The following is a 22566-nucleotide window of genomic DNA, read 5'->3' as shown; positions in this document are numbered from 1 at the left end:
CAAACTACAGAGCCCACATGCTCTGGAGCCTACGCGCCACAGCTAGAGAGAAACCCACACGCCGCAACGAAGGGCCTGCATACTGCAACTAAGACCGACACAGCCAAAAAAAAAAAAATGTCACCCTTTACCTTCAAAAGTATTTGTAAGAAAGGGAAAGACAAAAAGCCCTACCAAGTGTTTAGGTGCCTTGATTAAAAGTGCCTTGATTAAAAGAGAACTGAGGGACCTCCCTGGTGGTGCAGTGGTTAAGAATCCGCCTGCCAATGCAGAGGACACGGGTTCGAGCCCTGGTCCGGGAAGATCCCACACGCTGCGGAGCAACTAAGCCTGTATGCCATAACTACTAAGCCTGCGCTCTAGAGCTCGCAAGCCAAAACTACTGAGCCCGTGTGCCACAACTACTGAAGCCTGTGCACCTAGAGCCTGTGCTCTGCAACAAGAAGCCACCACAATGAGGAGCCCGCGCACCGCAACAAGGAGTAGCCCCCTTTCACGAAAACTAGAGAAAGCCTGCATGTAGCAACGAAGACCCAATGCAGCCAAAAATAAATAAAGAAAATTAAAAAAAAAAAAAGAGAACTGAGTTCATGACTTCCCTGGTGGTCCAGTGGATAAGGCTCTGTGCTTCCAAGGGGGCACAATTTCGATCCCTGGTTGGGGAACTAGGATCCCCGCCCCCCCTAAAGAAAGAGAGAACTGAGTTCAGTATTTTGAACTAGGTCTTTTTTGGGGGGTAACTCTGTTAGTTATCTGTTACTGTGTAACAAATTATCTCAAAATTTAGCACATTAAAAGTAATGAACATTTATTATCTCACACAGCCTCTGTGGGGCAGGGGTCCAAGAATGGCTTGGATGGGTAGTCCTGGCTCAGGGTCTCTCATGAGGTCAAGATTTGAATGGGGCTAGTCATCCGAAGGATTAACTGGGGCAGGAGGAGATGGCTTCCAAGATGGCTCACTCACAGGTCTGGAAAGTTAGTGCTGGTTGTTGGCAGGTGGCCTCAGTTCCTTACCACATGGACATCCCATAGGGCTGCTTAAGTATCATGACACGGCAGCTTGCTTCCTCCAGAGTGAGTAACCCAAGAGAGAAAAAGCAAGAAGGAACCCACGACTCTTACGATCTAGTCTTGGAAGTCACACACCCTCACATCTACCACACTCTCTTTTGTGAAAATTTAATACAAAAAATTATTAACTAGTAACAGGGTATTAAGTACTAAGGGGGTAAAGACAACCCTAAAGAATACAGAAATAGCAGTTATAGGGAGAAGCTACTACCTTTAGGGCTGAGGCAGAGTACTCAAGGAAGGAACAAACTTGGAAGAACCCTCCCACCCCCACTGCTAGGATGAGATTCAGATCTCACTAGAGAGAGGATAGTTATGGCCCATTGGATGATGTTGCTGAGGGGCTACAGGCTGGGGCTGGAAAGCAGGAAACTGCCTGCTAAGGTGCCACTGAACTCACTGGGAAGCACTCTCTGGATGTTCTAGCCACACGTGTGTGTGTGTGTGTGAGTGTGTGTGTGTAGAGAGAGGGATACGGTTCTGCAAACCATCTGCTACTGTGTGCCACAAAGGCAAGAAGGAAAAGAAAGTATTCTGGAACAAGGAAGAGAAGACCCTTTGGCTGTTCTCCTCTAGGCCTCTCTATTGACAAAGTTAAGCACTGTGCCAGCTGGCAGGGGAGAAATATTTACAGGGTCCCACTCCAGTATTTCAAAGCATGGAAAAGAAGGCTGGATTTGGAACTGAGAGGCTATAAATTGATAACAGGCAGCCATATGCTCTGCTGCAGAAAAATAAATGTATTTCATTATGAAATGCTGTCTTAGACCCCAGTGGGAGTGTTACATTATATACACAGTATGTACATCATACTACCTTTGTACAATCTGAACAATTCTGAATTCTGAAGCATATCCGGACCTCGGGGTTTTGGTTAAGGGATTGTGGACCTGTACCAGTTTGCTGTTAGCATGTCATATAAACCCCAGTGCAGATCTGAAAAACTGGAGGGAAAATATGCCTCAAGGTCTTCTGCCTTTATCTATGACCAAATCTAATCGCCAGTCAGCATCAAGCCTAAAGCAATAAAAATACCCGAGGGTCTGAGTTCTTGTTTGAGAAGAGGAGAGAGCAAAGTGATAAGCCTAGGCTCGGTTTGCCTCTTAAACAGCTTGGGAATGACTTCTATCATATACATAACTTTTTCATCTTACTGAGCTCCTGGAATTTGACCCAATAATATTAGTATTTTTTTCCTCTTAAGGTGGGATATGGTTTTAATAAAAGGAGAGAAACCTTGAGTTATCTCCATTACAGTTCCAATGCCAAGGGTTGCAAACTCAAATATCTATATGGGTTAAGCATACAACTTAAATGAGTAAAGCTTGCAGATACAAGGCAGCAGGGAGCAGTGGTAACAGTGGCAATCTATAGAGTAAATGCTTTATATAAAGAAGGTAATTGCTACTTAACCCCTGCATACTGTTGCCATGCAGATCCAGTACAGCAAGATAGTCTAACTTTTCAAGAGAAATTAGAAATTTGGATTTTAAATTGTGAGACTGTTGAATTTTGAAACAATAAAAAAGTGCAGGATAAACAGACATACTGGGGGTTCATACTCAGCTTGTGACTCCTACCCTAGCCCTATGTGTTAGGTCTGTGGCAAGTGCTGGCACTTTAGAGGTCTTGACAGGCTGTTACGTGAGTGGCCCCCAATGAACCATGACTCTGGATTCACAACCTTGTGTAGTCCCTTCCCACACTGACTCTGGGCTTTGACATATGGCTTGTTTTAGCCAATGGGACATTAGCAAGTTGGGTGCAACCAAAGGCTTGATAAGCCTTTGTTCACTGGGGCTCGTCCTCTTGGAAGCTAGTCACCATGCAGAAGCCTGAATGGTAAGAAACCAGGTAAAGAGAGAGGCCCTCGAGGATAACCCGTTTTGATGAGCTCCCAGCTGATCGTAATCCCGTAAGTAACCTCAGCTTATACTATGTGGGCCCAGCTGAGTCCAGTTAACCCACACAGTTGTAAAGAAGAATAAAGCACTGGTATTTTAAGCTACTAAGTCTTGGAGGTGGTTTATTATGATGCAATAGGTAACTGAAACAGAGGTCATTTATTTCAGCCCCTTTGTTTTACTAATGAATGTCTCAAGGCCCACACAGGCAAAAGGATATGGTGAAATTCAGACAGCAAATTAGTGGCAATAACTTTCGAGTTCTGTGCTCTTTCTTCCTATTGCTTTTCTTTCGATTCCTCTGGTGGAAAGCATCAGATAAGGACTATAAAACTTAAAACACTACGTACACGGAACTTACACTGTGTCCTGCATGCATACAAATTACTGTAATAACTTAGTCCTTGGAAATGGAAAGATTTCTAGGTCTTGTCCCTTCACTTTACAGGTGCAGAGAATGCAAAACACTTGAGAAAGAAAAGCAGACATTTGGAAGCTGGCTTGATACAATCAGACAGGCAGTAATGTTACTAGATGATAGCTTGGCCCTCTTAGCTAGGCCTCGTGTTCCCCTGTTGAACATAAATTTCACGGAACATAAACGTTAGATGAAGCCATTCTGTGACCATGATAGATCAATATAAAAGCAAGCCCGCTCCTTAATTACATTTGAACACAGATAAAACATGACATTGCCCAAACCATAAAAAATGACCAAACATCCCCTATCCTGGCTAATGACGGACTCCTGCTTCTCTACCAATTAGACCTTCAGCCTCAGTCTAGCATTCCTTCCCTCTCTAGGTAAGATTTATCGAGATACCCAATCATAGAATCACCCCCACTTCCAGACAGCATCTTATCCAGAGTAAAGCCTCGCTTCCAAATGACCTGACAACTCCTACTGAGATGCCCCACAGTTCTTCATGGTGTGTGATCTCCCTTCCTGCAATCAGTCAGAAACCCAACTTGTTCAACTATCCGTGTGCCCGCCCCCTGGTCGTCTGGTTAGAGGGTACTGACAGACCTGACAAAGTTCACATAGCGCTGGAGGCAGAATTCACCAGACGGAGTCTCCAGATCTCCAGCTGTGTTCCTTCTTAGCACCTATCACTCTTGTGGTTAATGCCTGTCTTCCCCCCGCCCCCGGCCCCCCACTAGAATTAAGCTCCATAAGAAGAGAGCCCTTGTCTGTAAGGTTCAGAGCTGATTCCCAGTGCCTAGACTGGTGCCCGGCAGAGGCTGGAAGTTTAAAAAAACATTTTCTGAACAAATGAATAAAGGGGCTCAATATACACAGGCTCCCTTTCACCTCTCAGCTCCTCCCAGTACGTGGTGCATACAGACCATAAACCTCCTCTTCCCCAACTAAATTTCCAAACCCCTCCCTCCTGGGACGCCCATACTCTCAGAGCTTTGCCCGAACTTCTCTCTTTCGCTGGCCACCTTCCACACCTGAGCCCCAAAACCATCCCCTCCAAAAGTATCTAGAACCCACCTGTCGCCAACACCTCACTCTACCACAGACGATAGCGCACCAGCCGCTCCGCTACCTAGGCGTCCTGGGCCCTGCAGACACCGACAGCGCATGTGCGGAAATCAGTCGCTCACGCAGGATATCTGTCAAGCGAAGAGTTGCCTCCGAGTTTCCGTCCGGGTCTAGGTAGCCTTGGGCTGCCAGGAAGTCAGGAGAAACTAGCCGGAAAGAGAACCCGAGCGCAGGGCTTTCTGGGACATGTAGTCGTATCGCTCCCGAGGCCTCACCTTGAGGCACCCCTTAATTCTTTAGGTCTGCACGTCTCGCATTCACAGTCCAGTGCTACTTTCGGCTCAGAATTCAGTTTCGAGCTGTCAGGAGAGATTGGCCTGGTGTCGGCTTCTCGTTCCCACAACGCTCTACAGGGCCTGCGGCGCCTGCTGGGAGCTGTAGTCCTAGCTCTGCGTACTGCGTTCGCCGAGGGGGAGGGCGGAGCTGCCGGCGGCCCGGGCGGGCTGGCAGCTAGAGTGGGTGCGATAGCCGCCTCCGCCTCTGCCGCCTCCGCCGTCGCCTCCTCCGCCCGGGCTGTTCGCTGCTGCGCGGGGAGAGCGAGGCGGGGCCGCCGGGGCCGCCATGGAGCCCGACTCGGTGATTGAGGACAAGACCATCGAGCTCATGGTGAGTGCGGGCCGTTGGACCGTCCGTTCTTCCGTCCGTCCGGCTCCGGGCGGGCCTGCCCACCTCCCGCGCGAGGTCGGCCCTGACCCTTCTTCGCTGCCTCGGCCGGGACCTGGGCCCCCCGCCTTCCCTGGCCTCCGGCCCGGCGCGGTTCCTCCGGATCCCTCGAGATTTCAGGCCGGACCTGGCCCGGCCCCCTCCATGCCCCTCGTTTTTCCTCCCTCCCCCTCGTTTTTCCTCCCTCCTTTCCTCCTGTCTCTTGGCCCATGTCTCGAACGACCCTCGCTCGCTTATGCTGTGGCCTTAGCTCGCACTCGCTCTAGCATCTCATTTCCCCCTTAGAAGGGGTTTTTTTCTTTCTTTCTTTTTTTCTCTGTTTCTCCGGTCCAGGCCTGCATCGCTGTTGCAAGCCCCACTCAGGCCAAGCGAGATGCTGATGGGAGAGGGTACTGAGAAGATCGGTTAGGGCCTCGGCCTCCGCGTCCTAGAAGGGGTCTCAGCACCCTATCTTCAACCTAGGGCTGTGAGGATGCCGGCACAGGCCCTACAGGGGTGGAGGTGGAGAGCTCTCGGATTTGAAGATGTGGCCGATAAGGGGCCTCTTTCCCGGCCCCCTGTGGTGTCCGGCTTCTCGGACAAAGGGTTTCTTACTCGGCCGAGAGGGATGTTTGCATAGCAAGGCCCCAGGTACTCTGGATTCCATGTCCCAGGAAAGAGAAACTGTAACTTCACGTTTTCCAAAGCTGCTTTGGGAAATTGGGGAGGAGGGGGGAGGGGTTGTCCTCGTCACTGCCGCCAGTTCTTTCTTCTAGAAAAAGGGGGAGGGGGGTGTTCTAGGGCCCTGGGGCGGCGATCACTCTTCTGTAAGAAACCTTTGGTAGCTAGGCCAAACTTCCTGGCCCCGCGAACACCCCAGCCCCCTTCCGCCTTAGGACTTTGAGTCAGAACGGGTTTTTAGAAACAGGACCATGAGAGAGTGGCTAGCAGAAATGAAGAATTTCCTATTTGGTGGATGATTTGGTGGAAGAAGTAAAATATGGCAATTTGAGCGTTAGGGAAATCAAACTGGGCTCTGGAGAGTTGGGAGGGGGAAGTCTTTGCCTCAGCAAACGGACATGCTCAGGTTTTCCTCCTGTGGAAACCTTGACAGTTTCTTTGTATCTCTCCTAACACAGTAACAACTTCTACCCCAGGGTTGAGAGGAAAGGTGAAAGCCTCTACTTAACACAGCAAAGTGTTTTCCTAGCCAGATTTTCTCCAGTGTGAAAATGTTTATTGAGTCAGTGATTCCACTGGGTAGGGTCGGTGACATCAGAGCCACTTCCCCCATTTAATGCTATAAATAATAAATGGTGACACTGAAAGTCTGTTGGATAGCTGCATGGTTTCTGTGGATGATGGTATCTGGGGAGTTGAGATGCATGTTTTAAAAATGGAAGCATAAATACAGAGGCAGCTTAATTGCTGTCCTTTGCATAATTCACTAGACTTCTCCAGCAGTCTTGAAAACTAGAGGGAAAAAAAGCTCTGGTAGTTTCTGATGTGTGTGTGTGTGTGTGCACGTATGGCTTCTTTCTAAGGGATACTGATACTTATGAGTTTTTGATGTTCATTTATTAAGTAATTTTTCCTTTCTGTACAATTTATCAAACTTTTGAGGTCAAGCCTTTGATATTCTTCAAATTTTGTATGGGGTTATTTTGGTAAAATATCTTAATTGGAGTTACATACATAGTACATATTCTTATGTGTGTATAATACATGTACTTAAAACAGGAGGAGTACTGCATAGCAAAAAATTGTAACTTGGTACCTCTTTGAAATTGGCTGTTCAGTGCTCCTTCCATTTCCATATATTCAAAAAATAACTAGGGACTTCCCTGGTGGTCCAGTGGTTAGGACTCAGTGCTTTCACTGCCGAGGGCCCTGGTTTGATCCCTGGTCAGGGAACTAAGATCCCACAAACTGCACCGTGTGGCCTAAATAAATAAATAGTATTTGTTTGCAAAAGAATTAGAGTAAGTACAGTGTAATCCATTTAATGTCTTTGAATGGATGTAGAAAAAAATTTCTGGCCTAAATATACTAGCATCCAGTGCTCATAAGTTTTGATTTTACATGATTGTACTTGTCTGTGATCTGAAAAGATATTTCAGCCTTTTCAAGGACGTTATAAACTGGGATTCTTAGAAAATTTAACAAAGTAGTTCTCTAGATCAATTTTACAATGGCTTTTTTTTTCTTTTTCTTTTTCTTTTTTTTACAATGGCTTTTTATAAACGGATTTTTATATTCCCTCAAAGGGCTACCAGTTAAGCAGTTAAGACTCTTAGGCAACTCTTTTCCTAAACATATATGTATTTATTTTAGTGTAGTTGATAGCACAGGTACTTAACAACTGATTTACTAAATCCAGGATCAGATGTAGGAATGATAATGCCTTGAAATCTAATTGCATGTGGCTTTCTGTATTCACTGCATTTTAATTAGAGTTTCCAGAACTAGGTTAAAAACATTTACATTTCAAAATAACATGATGAAAGGAGGGGGAGGGGTTAAACTGATGGTATTTTGAAAGCCTAAAGCATGAAATATTTTTAGAGTTTTATGAGTCAGCTTCAGTACTCAAATATTTGTGATTGTGCTGCCTGTACCAGTTCGGTACTTAATGGTTAACAGGATAACTTTCATTTGATATTCCAGAGCTTGCTGTTTCAAAGAAAGGAAACAGTTCTTGGGTTTCACCAATTTCTTAATCTTCATTCCTCTACTTCCTTTGATTTTGATTCTTTCTGTTTTTCTTGCAGTTTTTTAGTTTTCTAGGAAGTAAAACTGGTGATAGCAGAATAATTAAATCTTCAAAATATAACCCCCATTGTGACTCCTACCCCTGCCTGTGGCCAGGTCCACACAAAGTGCTTCTGCAGCTGACCTACCTCGTAGAATTCAGTCTTTAATATAGACTATAAACTCTTGATCGAGACAACTGAATTTACGATTGCTGATAGTGAATAATTTAACCACCAAATGACTTTGATGGCTTGATGTGGGCCCAATACTGTATCTAGTTTGTGGGACTGTTTTTCAAACTTCTGACTTTGGTAAAATTAGCTTTATTATTAATGAGGTAGAAAAGTAGTAATCCATTTGGAAATATACAAAAGTTCACCAGACTTTGTCTAGTGTGGTGGACTTCACTGGAAAGAATGAAAACTGTGCATTGTGTATCACATGATATTTAACACTTGAGTTAGTAGTAGTATGAGTTTATGTTCAGGCACTTATTCCTAGAAAGCACTCACAGAGCTGCTAATTGGAAAAAGATGGTTAGTCCTGCCTATTAGAAGATAGCAGAAGTTAATGTTAAAAGTTTGGGAAAGATAATCCTGCTTCCTCTGTGGGTGTGAGCGTACCCCTTCCCCCCTTTACACAAGTAATGGGTAGTTTATACTCTGTTGTTATCCTCTGAATGGTTCCCTTCTTTGCTAAGTGACCTTAAGTGAGTCATTCCCCTCTGTGTTATCTCTAAATGGCTATATTACTTGTCGAATGTAGTGATATAGGTAAAATATATTGGATCTTACTAAGAAGTTGTAATATCAAATCTATTTTTAGAGCTATTGAAGTACAGACAGGCCACAAGGCCAAGGAGATGAAAGAAACTAAGTGACGTTATTGGAAATATTTATCTTTTTATCTTTTTGTGTCCCCCCACCCTGCCTTGTCATTGGCTTTCTAAGTGGAATAAGTGGGATTGTTTAGTGACTCCTTTAAGAAATTGGGTCTTACTTTGTCACCATCACTTACCCTCATCTGCCACTAGCCATGTGTTGATTTACCAAATGCAGATAAAGTAGACAGAAGTTTAACTAGGGTCCAAATGAAATAAATCACATGCATATGCATAGACCTCACTGACCTGCCTCAAGAGGCTGTGGCTCAAATATTATCAATTTTTACTCCTGATTTTGGAGTAGGTTAGATGTCCTTTCAGATTTGACAGGGATAAACATGATCCTGCTCACAAATCTTGGCCCTCTTTGGCCCCTGACTGCTGTCCCCTGAAAACTGCGAGTTCTGTATAGCACCGAAGAATCGCTAACCCATTACACAGGTTTACAGGACAGCACATGTATTTCTCTGAGTAGTACTATTTGGTTCTATGAATTCTAGAAACAAACTTTTCTGTGCTGTGAGGTACCTGGGATCTTGGCTTCCATCTGGTGATATTTACAGTTTAAGGGAAAGAAAGCATTTCAAGTCCTAGTAATTCAAATTCCAGCCTCTCTTCAGCTTTTTCTTCTCACATTCCTCACTTATTCTATATTCCAGCCAAAGCGTGGGGGTCTGTGGTTCTTCAGATTCTGCTCACTGTTTCCTTTGTCAGCACTGATATGAACTGACCTAAACCCATGTATTTAAGCCTACTGATGTTTATGGGAAGGACCTAGTAGTTGGTGCTCTGGCCAAATTGCTTTAGGTCAGATCTCAACAATCCTCTCTTCCACCTATGCTGATAAAGTACTATCCCCTCAAAACACAGTTTAGATGCCTTCTCTTTTTGATGTCAGTTTATATTATGGTGGCAGATACCATTTTGGTTTTTTATCTATAGCACTGCCTATATGATAATCGTCGTTAAATGAAATGAATGAGTTCTGACACTTGATCTTGTGGCAGTGAACATCTTCTGGGCTTGTATTATAGTTTCCTGTTTGTGTCCCCTATTAAATGATAAACTCCTCACAGTGCCTCTTGTAGTAGGTGTTCAGTAAATGTTGAGTTGAACTTTCCTGTTGATTGCGTGTATTATTGCTGTCTGCCTGTATCTTAGCCATCTTCTTTTCTGGAAGTTCTCACCTAAATCACTAGTTCTTATGATAATTTTTCCTAACTCTTATGGGACTTATCAGACCTTCCTGTGTACCATAAAAGTTTGATCATGTCTAAGCTTCTCTTCCAAAGGCTGTGTCTGATTGTCCTTTGAATCCTTCACTACACTTAGCACTTGGGTGTGCAGTAGGTATTGATTTAAATTAATGTTAGGTGTTTTTTTTTTCCCCCATGCTGTGAAAACTTTTTAAGATTTTGTTTTGGTGCTTCCCTGGTGGCGCAGTGGTTGAGAGTCCGCCTGCCGATGCAGGGGACGCGGGTTTGTGCTCCGGTCCGGGAGGGTCCCACATGCGGCGGAGCGGCTGGGCCCGTGAGCCGTGGCCGCTGAGCGTGCGCGTCAGGAGCCTGTGCTCTGCAACGGGAGAGGCCGCAACAGTGAGAGGCCCGCGTACCGCCAAAAAAAAAAAAAAAAAGATTTCCTTTTGATAATCTTAAGACAAAGGTGGAGATGGATAGAGGAGAAAGATTGCTAAGGGGAAAAGGAAGGTGGGATGTGGTACACAGACATTCATAGACATTTTTAACCATTATTTACAGACTTTTATACACATACAGATTGATTTATATACATCCTAGAGAGTGGTTGATAGAAGGACTGAGGAAACCAAACTCCTTTTATATCTGTTGATGTGAACTTGCCAGTCGATAAGTTCTAAGGATGCTGTGACCTTAGAGAAGCGTGATTTAGCATAAAGGGCATGGACTCTAGAGTGAAACACCTGAGTTTGTATCTTAGCTGTCACTTGCTGGCTGTGTGACCTTAAGAAAGTTAACGTTTCTCTGGTATGATTTCATTATGTATAAAAATAAGAAAATGTAGGTATTGTTGCTGGGAGGATTATGAGAGATGCATATGAAAGGACCTTGCAAAGACTTGTCTCTCAGCAACTACCTGCCAAGCTAACTCTCCCCACAAGTACAGGGACCATATTTTGTAAAGCACAATCAAGACAGATGATGTGAGGAAGGTTTTAATTTTCCCCCCTGATTTGTGTGTGTATTTAATTGTGAAGCTTTACAGAGGCCTAAAATTCAGTTGCTTTTAGCCATGCATTTAACGAGGCATCTTTGGAGGAGATGATGAAGTCATACAGAATAAGTACTGTCTTGGAAATCGGGGAAGTACTGTTACAATTACTAAGAACCGCCAATTAGCCATAATTAGACTTGCACTGTGTCTGTGGAGAGAACCCGTGTAACCCTGTTTTAGGTATCCTGGTAGAAGGAGACTGGTAATTGTTCATATGAACATTGAGCATTGTGATTTATGTTTGATCAATTTAGTTTAGACAAGGAAATTAGGATTTTCAAATTCTTATTCTTGTTTTAGCAAAGCTGGTGATTTTGACCTTTAACAGAATAAGTGGTGACTATCCTACAAGATTTCCTCCTGAGTTGTATTGTTGCTCATTGAATTAGTTGAGAAAAGGGGAAAAACCTGTTGGTTGAGAAAGTGCTTGTTACCCTCAGTTCAGTTTCTGCTGATCGCAATTGCCTAACAGGAAGCTTGTCTTTGTAGGCAAATGAGAGAGCAGCCAGGAAGACCTGACAGTCCAGTAGGGTATCTCTAACCTGGATCTTATTATTGTTTTAACAAAATTCAAAGATTGCAGAGTTCAGTGATGTCAGCGAGAGTGGAAACAAATTGTCAGCAGGAAACATTTTTTAGGAAATTCCCTCTCAGGGTTAGTCAACAATGAAGACCTTCACAGAATGGAAAGCAGTGAAGTAGAAACAGTGAGACATTAACATGTAAATTGAAAAAGATGACTGAGTAGAGAGATGGGCAAATACCTAAGTACAATGAATATAGGAAACCATTCTCTAATAGCAAACCTCTGATCCACAGAAGAAAAAGAAAAATTAAGTGAGAGCTCTGCTGTTAAGAAAAAGGAACCTGAGTATTTTTTTTTTTTGAGAGTTAAATTCAGAACACTTAGCCAGTTTTGGGAACTAATAATAAAATATGTTTTGGTTCTGTGAAATGCTTGCTTAGGAGCCTCAGAGAAAGGGGCAGGGGACAGGAAGAAGTCAGTCCTTACATTCCTGGTCTGGCATCTATTAATCTTTGTTTCTCTAGCATAAGGCCTGCCACCAATTAGGCATTCAGTAAATGCTTATTTGAAGGGAAGGGGGGAAAATTAACTCACTAATACAAGAAAAAGCCCTGACAACGCAAGAGGTTCAGAAATGAGTCCGTTAGTCAAATTGTTGTGGCTATGTTATGCTATAATTGTTCGGCATTTTGGTTATAGCAATGAGTTACACTTTGAAAAGCAGAGTATATTGCTCTAGCAGTTAACTACTAGCCCACTAGCAGCTTTTGTCAAAATTGGGTTTTTAGTTTATTCTTAGGCTCTAGAGTAATGAGAAGAGCTTGAGCAATTATTCTTTGCTTGTGATTTTACTCAAATAATGCCTTTAATTTGAGGGTATGAAGATATTTCCACCCGTTTGCTATGAAGAGGTTAATCTTAGACTTGTACTTCAGTCAGTCACCTCAGTTGCTTTGCCTGTAACATGAAAAATCAGAACATCTTTAGTCTTTGCCTGTGTACTATTTATTGATCTTGCAATTTAAAAATTCCTTGGTTTCAGCTGGGTTTGGGATTCTTTGTCACAGACACATCTTTGCTGCTAAACACAAAGTCTACTTGGGCAACGTTATAATGTGTTTTGTTATAAAATTAATATTGTGGGCCTTAGAATTGCATGGCTTTTTGTTACTGAAATGCTTTTAAGTGGCTAGATCAGGGGAGTTAGCCCTTTCAGGATGGCTCAACAAGTTCAGTTGTATTTTAGTTCAGCTAGGCTGAAATACTTAACTCTTCTGTATTTTTGTGGTTCTCCCTTCTGACGTCAGTTAGCCTAAAGCTTGGTTTCTTCTGCCCCAGGAATCATGGTCTTTCTGATCCATGGACTGTGGACTTGGGAGGCCACAATGTTCTGTGAAAAGGGCATGGGCTCTACCACCTAGTAGATGTGGGACTGTGGGCAAGTTATTTCTTCTCATATTTTTTGAGAATTACATATGAGTAATGAATGTAAAAGGCCTGGCCCATTAGTAACCCTTCAATAAAGGTAGGTATTATAATTACTGCCGGAACATTTTGGCAGTAGTGTGACAGTTGAGGAAGTAGCAAATTTATGTGCAAGCATCTTCACAGTCTTTGGATTTTTAAGTTTTTATCTATGTCATCCTGTTGAATGTCTTTTTCTCTCTCCCTTGTAGTTTGTTTAGAGTTTACAGTCTAATGGAAGAGTTGGTATGGTAATAAAAGAATGTTGATATAATGTGGAGTGGGTTTATGTATTTAAAGGTGTTATCTAGTAAATTGTTTATTAGTGTTCTTTATTATTTTCCCTAATTTACCCAGTGACTGGCCATTGTGGGGCATTGGCCTTTATTGAGTCAGAAGTTTACTCTTAAATTTATGTCACATGTCTTAAAATGTCCTGTATTTCAGCTGAGGGTGGAAGATTTGAGAGATGTGAAGATTTGATTTCTTATATGTGGCAAACCAAAAGATTTCTTGTTAGGTGCTTAAATAAATATTTTGATTGGGAGACATTTGAGAGACTCCTATATTAACTTTGGCTGACAAAGTTTCTGTAATGGTAGAGGAGCTGTCTTAGAAAATGGATAAAATTCATTGTAGCTGAATGATCTGGGACAATTTATGTGCATAATAGAAGAAATTTTTATTATGCATTTGGAAATTGCATGATATTTATCATGAACAAATAATAGTATTAGGGATGTTTCCTTCTTTGTTATGTAGAATTTCTTATCCTTCTCTCAACACAGAGATGAGCAGTGCTACTGCAGACCTTTTATACCAAATAGCTGATTCAGGGGTTGTAACTCTTTCTGTGCTTCAGATCCACCACTCCATTGACCCTTCCATTTCTTGGTGGCTGTCCTTTGCCGCTGGTGCCATGGTGGGTGTATGGATTGCTTTCTGTCTTTCAACAGTTACCGAAGTGCATGTTTGGGATTTTGTTGAAGAAAGCTGGATACAGTAAGCGGAAAGAATCTTGGAAGCTGCTTGACTGCTGTCTTTTCTCAGACTAGTCTGAAAGGGAATACCCCCATTCATTCTGGATTGGTGGATCTGAAGTACAAAATATTGTCCAGGTAAGCAATTACCCTGTATTGTTTTGTTATGTAGAACTCAACTCACTGAGAGAAACTTAAAATTTCTTTACTTTTTTCCGTTATAATAGAGAAAGAAGAAATGTTAGACATTTATTCATAGTGTTCATGTTTGGGTGTGGTTTAGTGAAGGTATTTGCTAGTAAAAACTTTGTTTCAGTGTAAGAAATGCAGTTATTTTTATTAAATAAGTCCAAAAGTTTTGTAGTCATAGCCTAACAGGGAATACAGTACAGTAAACAAGGGACATTTGTTTGAGGAATAGGTTATAAACTATGGAAAGCAAATGACAATTTTGTGGCATTATCGCATGATTTATAGTTATTACCTGGTCAGAATAATTTTTGTAGTTACCATGTAAAGTAGTGGTCTTTTATTCTTAGGACTCCTGGAGGGTCTTCTCAGGATGATTTACTAACTGTAGCTGCTGTTTACTGGGCATCTACTAAGTGCCAGGCACTATTGTAAACTCTTTACACATATTTCTTATTTAGTTGGCACCTGCTTTACGTGTATATTACAGATTGTGAAATGAAGCTCATGAGCATTAAGTACAATTTGCCCAGGGTCATACAGCTAGTACATGGCAGGGCCAAGCTTAAGCTTGAGCCTGTGTGTCTCCAGAGCTCTGGCTCTTTCCATCTGACTACGTTTGCTGAAGTTTGTACTTCAACTTCAGGATTTTCATATTGTCTGTATACTGTTAGAGTAAGATGCGGTTTTCTACAGTGGGTTTCCACTTGGAGAACACATGATGGATCGTTGTTTGGCATGGTATCTTAATTGTATCTGGTGCTCTCCCTTCTTAATGAAAAGTTTAGAAGATCTTTAGTCAGTTCACCAAGTGAAACTAAAGGTAACTTAGGAAGTATAAGAGAGGCTATACATTTGCATGTCAAAATGTGTTTTATACAGGGAAGTATCATTTGGTCTAGTGAACTCAAACCTGTATCTTCTCAGTTCCTCCGTGCTTTTTATTGGTTATTTAAATAGCTCAGTAGCTTATTATGTAGACTTCTTTTTTTTTTTAAAAAGTGACATTCTTAGCATGGTTGTTTTTTTTTAATATTTATTTATTTATTTGGCTGCGCCGGGTCTTAGTGGCGGCACGTGTGATCTTCATTGCAGCATGCAGGCTCTTTAGTTGCGGCATGTGGGCTCTTCTAGTTGCAGCATGTGGGATCTAGTTCCCTGACCAGGGATGGAACTTGGGCCCCCTGCTTGGGAGCATGGAGTCTTAACCACTGGACCACCAGGGAAGTCCCTATGTAGACTTCTTTTGATCTGCGGTTTATCAGCCTTACAAGTAAGACATTGTCAGGCAACTCATGACTTTTTCTGATATTTAATCACTCCAGATTACCCATTTCCTTTACCCTTAAAAAAAAAAAAACAAGCTTTTTATCATAGGCTGACACTCTGGCTTTGTGATCCATGTTTTACTTTTTATATTTGTTAGTATTTCTTGTAGTTGAGCATTTTTCACGCTTGTCACATGAAGAGCTCTCAGGGTGGTGGTAGTAGGAAAAGTAGTAGTAGTTTACACTTAAATGGGCAGTTACTCTGTATTGAACACAATTCTGAACACTCTACATGTATAAACTCATTTTCATAGTGACCCAATGAGGTAGGTACCCTTATTTCCACTTAAGTTATGAGGAAACTGAAGGATAGAGTAGTTAAGGAACATGTTCAAGGTTATACATCTAGTAAGAGACAAAGATGAGACATGAATCTAGGCACTTTCGTTTCAGAGAATGTGCTTCTAATGTCTGTGCCTCAAGTTTAAAATACCATCCAGTGATAAAAAGAGGGGCAGAAATCCTGAAGACTAAAACTGTATTCTGATTTCAAGAAATCATTGCAAAGGGAAAGGAAACAATTGCTGCTGAGTATCTATTTCGTACCTTCTGTAGAAAATAGTCTAGATCTCAGATTCTGTGTTAGCCATCCAAGACTATGTCAGCCTGTTTCCCGAGAGGACTCACAATAGGGTTAGTTTAAGGTTGTCTTCCAGAACAGTGCCGTCCAGGTAGAACTTTCTGGATAATGGAAATGTTCATTATCTGTGCTGTTCAATATGGTAGCCACTAGCCACTTGTGACTATTTTGAAATGTGGCTCTGTTAACTGAAGAACTGAATTTTAAATTTTAATTAATTTTAATAGCCACAAATACAGTTATAGAATTTACCTTCATCCTAGCTCTGGTCTTGGATTTAACACCCTTAGAAATCTGATCTTGTCAGCATGCTGAAAGCCAGCACCTTATCCCACGGTTAGACTTAAATTCATTAACCAGCTGTGCAAGACTGATGTGTAAAACCGGAATTCCAGTTTATTAATTTATAATGATATGTGCTTGTTGGCATGATTAATATAAACTTTTCTGATAGGTAGACTTCCTTACTAGATCCTACTTAACGTGCCAGTTTAAGTTTTTCAGATGAGAAGAAATATTTAGAGGGACCTGAAGACTCAAGCCAAATGACCAAAATATTCTTGTCCAGTGGGTAGACGTTACCTACCAGGTCAGATCATAGTCACGTGGTTTCGTTAGCATGGACTTGACCAGGGAAGTGACATTTGCTGGCCTGGGACTGAGACAACCTCATTCAGCTTTTACTTTAGGGGTGGATGGTTTTTCTGTCTTCCTTCAGCTTCTCTGCTTGTTTTTACTTCCCATATCCTTTTCTGATTACGGCATTCATTTTACGCATGTTAATATTTACATTCAGCTTGAACACACTCTTGTTTTTTAGGTCTGGGAAACTCCTTGTTTTCCTTAAGGCACCTTTATCACTGTTAGGATCCATTTTGTGTTCATTTTTGACTCTCTTTAAGAAGGCAGTTGAATTTTCCTTGCTTCCCTGAGGCCTCTTTCTACTGAAACACACTTAATAGCTTATTTAATTTGGTCATATAGTGTGGAGTAGAATAGGAATATACTCATAAAAAATATGCCTGGTAGTACATTCTCTTTGCATTATGTCATGTTATTAAATGAGCTTGTGTTTAGCTTACTATATCATTACTTTGGGACTTGTTCTTGATCCTTCTGTTCTTAAAATAGAAAGAGTGATGTAACCAAATTTGCATTTTAAGAAGTTAACTTTTCAGGTGTCTGTAAGATGGATTGAAGAGACTCAAGGCAGGGAGACCAGTTAGTTCAAGTGAGCAATGATGAAGGCAAACCGAAGCATTTACAGTGGGCATGGTGGAGATGGGGTGGGCTTAAAGGAGATGTAGGTGGCAGGACCTACCAAACTTGGGATTGGTTATAGGAGAAAGAGATAGATGGAATATAGTATAAATTTTAGATTTTTGCCTTGGGCGCCAGAATGGTTGTTTGTTCTGTCTTCCAAGATAGGGAATACTAGAAGAACAGACCGGAGGAGTGGAGGGAGGAGAAAGAATGAGTTCAGTTTGTAGTGAACTTGAGTAGCCTATGGGTGAATCCTCTAAAAGGAGAAGTATCTAGTAGGAATACTGATCTGGCGCTCACCAGAGAGAGCATGGATAGAAAGATTTGGGAGTTTTTATTTAGCTTCAGTGGTAGCTAACTTTACTTATTGGAGTTAGAAGATAACCCGGAGTAAAGATTGAAGAATCTATATCTGTATGGAAATGCTAATATAAAGGAATGGGCTACAGCTCAGATTATGAGATCATATGTGATGTCGCTCAAGAGGTGTTACTACTCTGTCCTTCTCACATTGATCTGGGGATTGTTACAGCCTGTTCCCAATCAGCAAATTAGTCCATTATATTTGGGTTGTGATATTTTTTTCCACTGTAGTGGTTTGTTTAATTAATAGAGGTACTGTTTTTGAAATGTATTTTAGAAAGCACCATGTTGTCACTACACATCTTTCATACATTTATCAAATTCATTTCTTTACATCTGGTGACAAAAGCAAGGGAAAACTAACCTAAACAGTGAACATTCTGGACCAAACGTGAAATGGGGAATGGAAATTTGCTCTTCTCTCAGCCTGTCTCAATTCCTGAATGTTTCTCATCTAGCTGTGATGAGTGTGATTATGGTATTTTAAAGAAACATTTTTAACATCACAACATGAGGCCGAAGTACAAGCCAGCTATTTAATCTACTAGTCAGTTGAAGAAACAGCAAACTGTTCAAGTGCTGGTATGAAAATTAGCTGTGTAGGAATTATTGAGATGGTGTGTTGGTCCAGTGTGGCATATATTTAAGAGATTTTTAAGGCAGATTTTTACTATATGCTGTTTTCACCTTATGTACTGACTTCAGACCCTAGTTCCCAGGTGTGCTATATAACTCCACTGTAATTAGGTTTTAGTAATGAAAGCATGGAGATGTGAAGACTTCATTACAGCTAAAGTCAATGAATACTTAACAAAAAACTTTTTTGAATACATTATATATGTCTATGGTACAAAATTCATAAGGTGCAAAAAGGAGTACACAGTAAGGAAAAAAAAGTCTCACTTCTCTTTAGCTCCAGCTACTCAACCACATTCTTGTGTAGCTTTCATATATGTGTGTGTGTGCTATACACATTATTCTGCACCTTGATTTTTTTTTATGTAAAGTATGACATGGTCATCTTTCATATCAGTTTCCAAAGAACTCTCATGTTTTTTGAAGAGATAATTTAAAAGATGCACGCTGATTTATTATATGTTCTATAATTTGTGAAACCAGTCTGGGCTGTTACAGATAGAGGCTATTTCCAGTCTTTTGCTGTTATACATAATGCTGTAAAAAATAACTTGACGTGTATGTCATTTCACATGTGGAGGAGTATATCTTCAGGACAGATTCCTGGGAGTGTCACTGGATAGGTGCTTTAAAAAATCTGATAGACATTGCCACGTTGTCCTCCAGTCACATGGCAACAATTTACACTCTCGCAGGCTTTGCTTGAGAGTACTCATTTCCTGACACTCTCAAGGTTTTACATTGGTTTTAAGCTGGTTGCTTTTAAAGTTGTTCTCTCTTTTCCCCCATAACTTTTTATTATGAAGAATTTCATATATATAAGAGTTGGGGAAAAAAGCAGAACAACAAACACCTGTATACTCTCTCCACCTAGACTCAACAGCTGTTAACATTTTGCCGTATTTGGATCATTTCTCTGCTCCCCCCCTTGGTCGTCCCTTCCCTCCCTTCTTCCTCTGTCCCTTTCCTCCCCTTTCTGTCCTTCTCTCCCCAAATAAGTACCCTTTTTTGTTGTTAAACAATTTGAAAGTAAGTTGCAAACGTGATACCCCATCCTCTAAACATTTCAGCATGTATCTCTTCAGATAGTCTCTCTCTAAAAGCGAGTGTGCATACACACACACACCATGTATATAGTATACATCTCCATATATAACCAAATATTAAATATAGTCATATGTATTTTATACATATATGAAGCCACAGTACTATTTTTATATCTAAGAAAATGAAAGTAATTCCATAATATAATAACAAATATTCAGCTCAATATTTAAAAAAATACCCCCTCTTTAAAAAAAAAAACCAAGTTCCAAATAAAACACACCTTTTGTGTTTGGTTGTAGATGTCTTTTAAATTTCTTTTTGTTTTAACTGTCCCTCTGCCCTTTTCCCTCTCCTGGAATTGATTTTTTTTTTTTTAAGAGTCCAGCTCAGTTAGTTGTCCTGTAGGGTGTGCAGCATTCTTCTCTTGTCTGAATATTTCTTCATGGTGTTACTTAACTCGTTTCTCTAGCTCCTATACTTGCTGTAAACTGGAAGTTATGTGAGAGGCTTGATTGCAGCCCATTTAATAAGAATGACAAGAATGCTTCATCATAGGTGAAGTGTACTTTGCATTGAGTCATGTCGGGAGGCACTTAATGACAGGTTATCCCATTATGAGCTATGCTAATTTTGATCCCTTGACTAAGGTGGCAGCAGCCAGATCTCTCCATTAAGGTACAGTTTTATCCTCTATTATTACAAAGGACTATGGGATAATATTTTGGCACCTTGTAAATATCCTGTTCCATTACAGCCTTTCACCCAGTGGTTTTAGTATCCTGAGCCTGAAATCAGTTATTACAATGTAAGTTACAGAATTGTGGTTTTTCTGTCATTTCGTCTATATTTGTTAGCTAGCATTCACAGAGGCCATCTCATTTCTCCTCCTTCCTTTTGTGTATCACCGTACTCTCATGGATTTTATTTATTCACTGTGTTAACAGTCAGTTACAATCTTTATTGATGTTCAGATTTGGCTAATGAGAGCCCCTTCAAGATAGCTCCTGCTTCCTTTTTAACATGAGCCCATCAGTTTTGATGTGTTTCTTGGTTTTCTACTTTTCCCTGCATATCGGGAATCAGCCATTTCTCCAAGAAGCTCTGGTTCCTTTTAGTGGGGAATGGTGTTTAGAAACAAAATCAATACTGTTGGGTTGTTGTTGCCTCTAGACCTTTTCAGTGGACAGACCTAAGACGTATATTTAAAATGAACCATGTGGGGCTTCCCTGGTGGCGCAGTGCTTGAGAGTCCGCCTGCCGATGCAGGGAATACACAATGAATAAGACCTGTATTTGACTTCACCAATCACATCAGGGAGGTTTCTTAGATCAAGAATATGTGGAATCTGAAAAAAGGCTACTAATGAACTTATGTACAAAACAGAAATAGAGTTACAGATGTAGAAAATAAACTTATGGTTACCAGTGGGGGTAAGGGGAGGGAGGGAAAAATTGGGGGATTGGGACTGACACATACACAGTACTATATATAAAATGGATAACTAGTAAGGACCTACTGTAGAGCACAGGGAACTCTACTCAATACTCTGCAATGGCCTATATGGGAAAAAGAATCTAAAAAAGAATAGATACATTATATGTATAACTGATTCACTTTGCTGTACACCTGAAACTAACACAACATTATACATCAACCAAACAGCAATTAAAAAAAAAAAAAAAAAAAGTATTCATTGAGGAAACTATAAAAAAAAAAAAAAAATCTAAGGGATCATACTGTGTAATGGCCATCTATTTGAGGTACTAATTGTTATGCAAATAGGCAGATAAATAGCTTTATTCATTTATTATTGAACATGTAATCGAACAGGTACTGTTTGGTAATGTGGGGAATACAGAACAGATCAGATGTGTACCTTGCTTCCAGAATCTTACAGTCTTTTACGTAAAAAAGTATAGTTGAATGTGAGAACTGCTAAGGATCATGAGAGGTGGACATACGTTGTGTGGGAGCTAGAAAAGGAAGGAAATCTCATAAAGGAAATTTTTAAAAAGTTACCCTTTGGGGCTTGAGCAAAAATTAGACATGGATGTGGATGTGTTGGGGCAGAGGAGGGATATCATAGCAAAGGTAACCAAATACACACCACACTGCTGGCAGGCAGTGGTGTGTATTGTCTGTTGGGAGTAAGTAGTTCTGTGGGTTGTTGGAGTGTAGTTTGTGTGAAGGGATTGAGGTAGATAAATTTGTAAAGAGATTGTAACCAAATCTTAGGTCATCCTTTAGGTCATAAGTTACAGACAAGTAGCCTGTAGATAGAGATCAACAGATGTATTTTATTTGATCTGCATAGATTTTTAAAAATTAGACATTTCATATCAAAACACTCTGGTTTTGCCTGAAAACTGGAGCTGAGTAGTGGCTGCCTTTTTGAGTCAAGTCTTGTACTTTCCTGGTCACCATAGCTCCTGTAAGGCCTTCTTTACTTTTGAGCTTGTCATCCCTGCAGGAGAGGAAGAGTGAGGGTCGTGGGTGTGGTTTGAGATGAGAGATGACCTGAAAGTTTGAGCAAAATCTGTGCTTTAGAAAGATCACTCTGGCAGTCAGTTTGGAAGATGCAGTGGAGCAGGGAGACCAATTAATAGACTGTTGTAATGTTCCAGGGAAGAAATCACAAGATAGTAACAGATGGTGTGGAAGAGGAGGAGATGAGACATTTTAAATGTAGAATGGGTAGATTATATTGATAGATATGAGTATGTATGTGCATGTATTGAAGAGAATGTAAATCAGACTCTCTTAAAACATGAAGTCCTGTCTCTAAAAAGCTTTGCATTCATAAAACGTTATGAATTAACTGATTGTGAATGAATTAATTATAGTTTCTGGAAATTAACCACATATTTTTTAATCTTTTGGTTAATTTTGGAAGACAGCAGTAATAGTTTCATGCATTGTCACTGTGTTTAGTTTTGCAATATGCAAATAACATGCTTCAACAAAGTCTAACTCTGACATGGCTTTATTTCTGAAAGTTGTTTATAAAGTGAATATTTATATTATGATTTTAAAAGTCACTTTCCTTATAATTGTGGAGCTAAACTTTCAAGCAAAAATATTAGCAATGCTAGTACTTATTTTCAGAATGTTGGCTGCTTGTATTTAATTTTCC

The 22566-nt window shown here is 40.9% G+C and overlaps 1 protein-coding gene across 4 annotated transcripts in view; it reads left to right on the top strand.

The window, feature by feature from the left end:
- The first annotated feature begins 4715 nt into the window (after positions 1–4715).
- FBXW11 (F-box and WD repeat domain containing 11) overlaps positions 4716–22566 on the top strand; it is a 136026-nt gene continuing 118175 nt past the window's right edge. For 3 of the 4 annotated variants that reach the window (XM_007465536.1, XM_007465534.1, XM_007465533.1), the window contains exon 1: positions 4716–5133. In XM_007465536.1, coding sequence (XP_007465598.1) covers positions 5089–5133 — 45 coding nt within the window. In that variant the 5' untranslated portion in view covers positions 4716–5088. Of the gene's footprint in view, positions 5134–14066; positions 14165–22566 lie in introns of those variants that run through there. The other variant, XM_007465535.1, reaches the window with a different exon arrangement.

Source organism: Lipotes vexillifer, unplaced genomic scaffold (genome assembly GCF_000442215.2).
Source record: "Lipotes vexillifer unplaced genomic scaffold, Lipotes_vexillifer_v1.1 scaffold621, whole genome shotgun sequence".
Classification (NCBI taxonomy): domain Eukaryota; kingdom Metazoa; phylum Chordata; class Mammalia; order Artiodactyla; family Lipotidae; genus Lipotes; species Lipotes vexillifer.
Note: the sequence above shows the minus strand (reverse complement) of the source record. Positions and strands in the feature narration are given on the sequence as shown.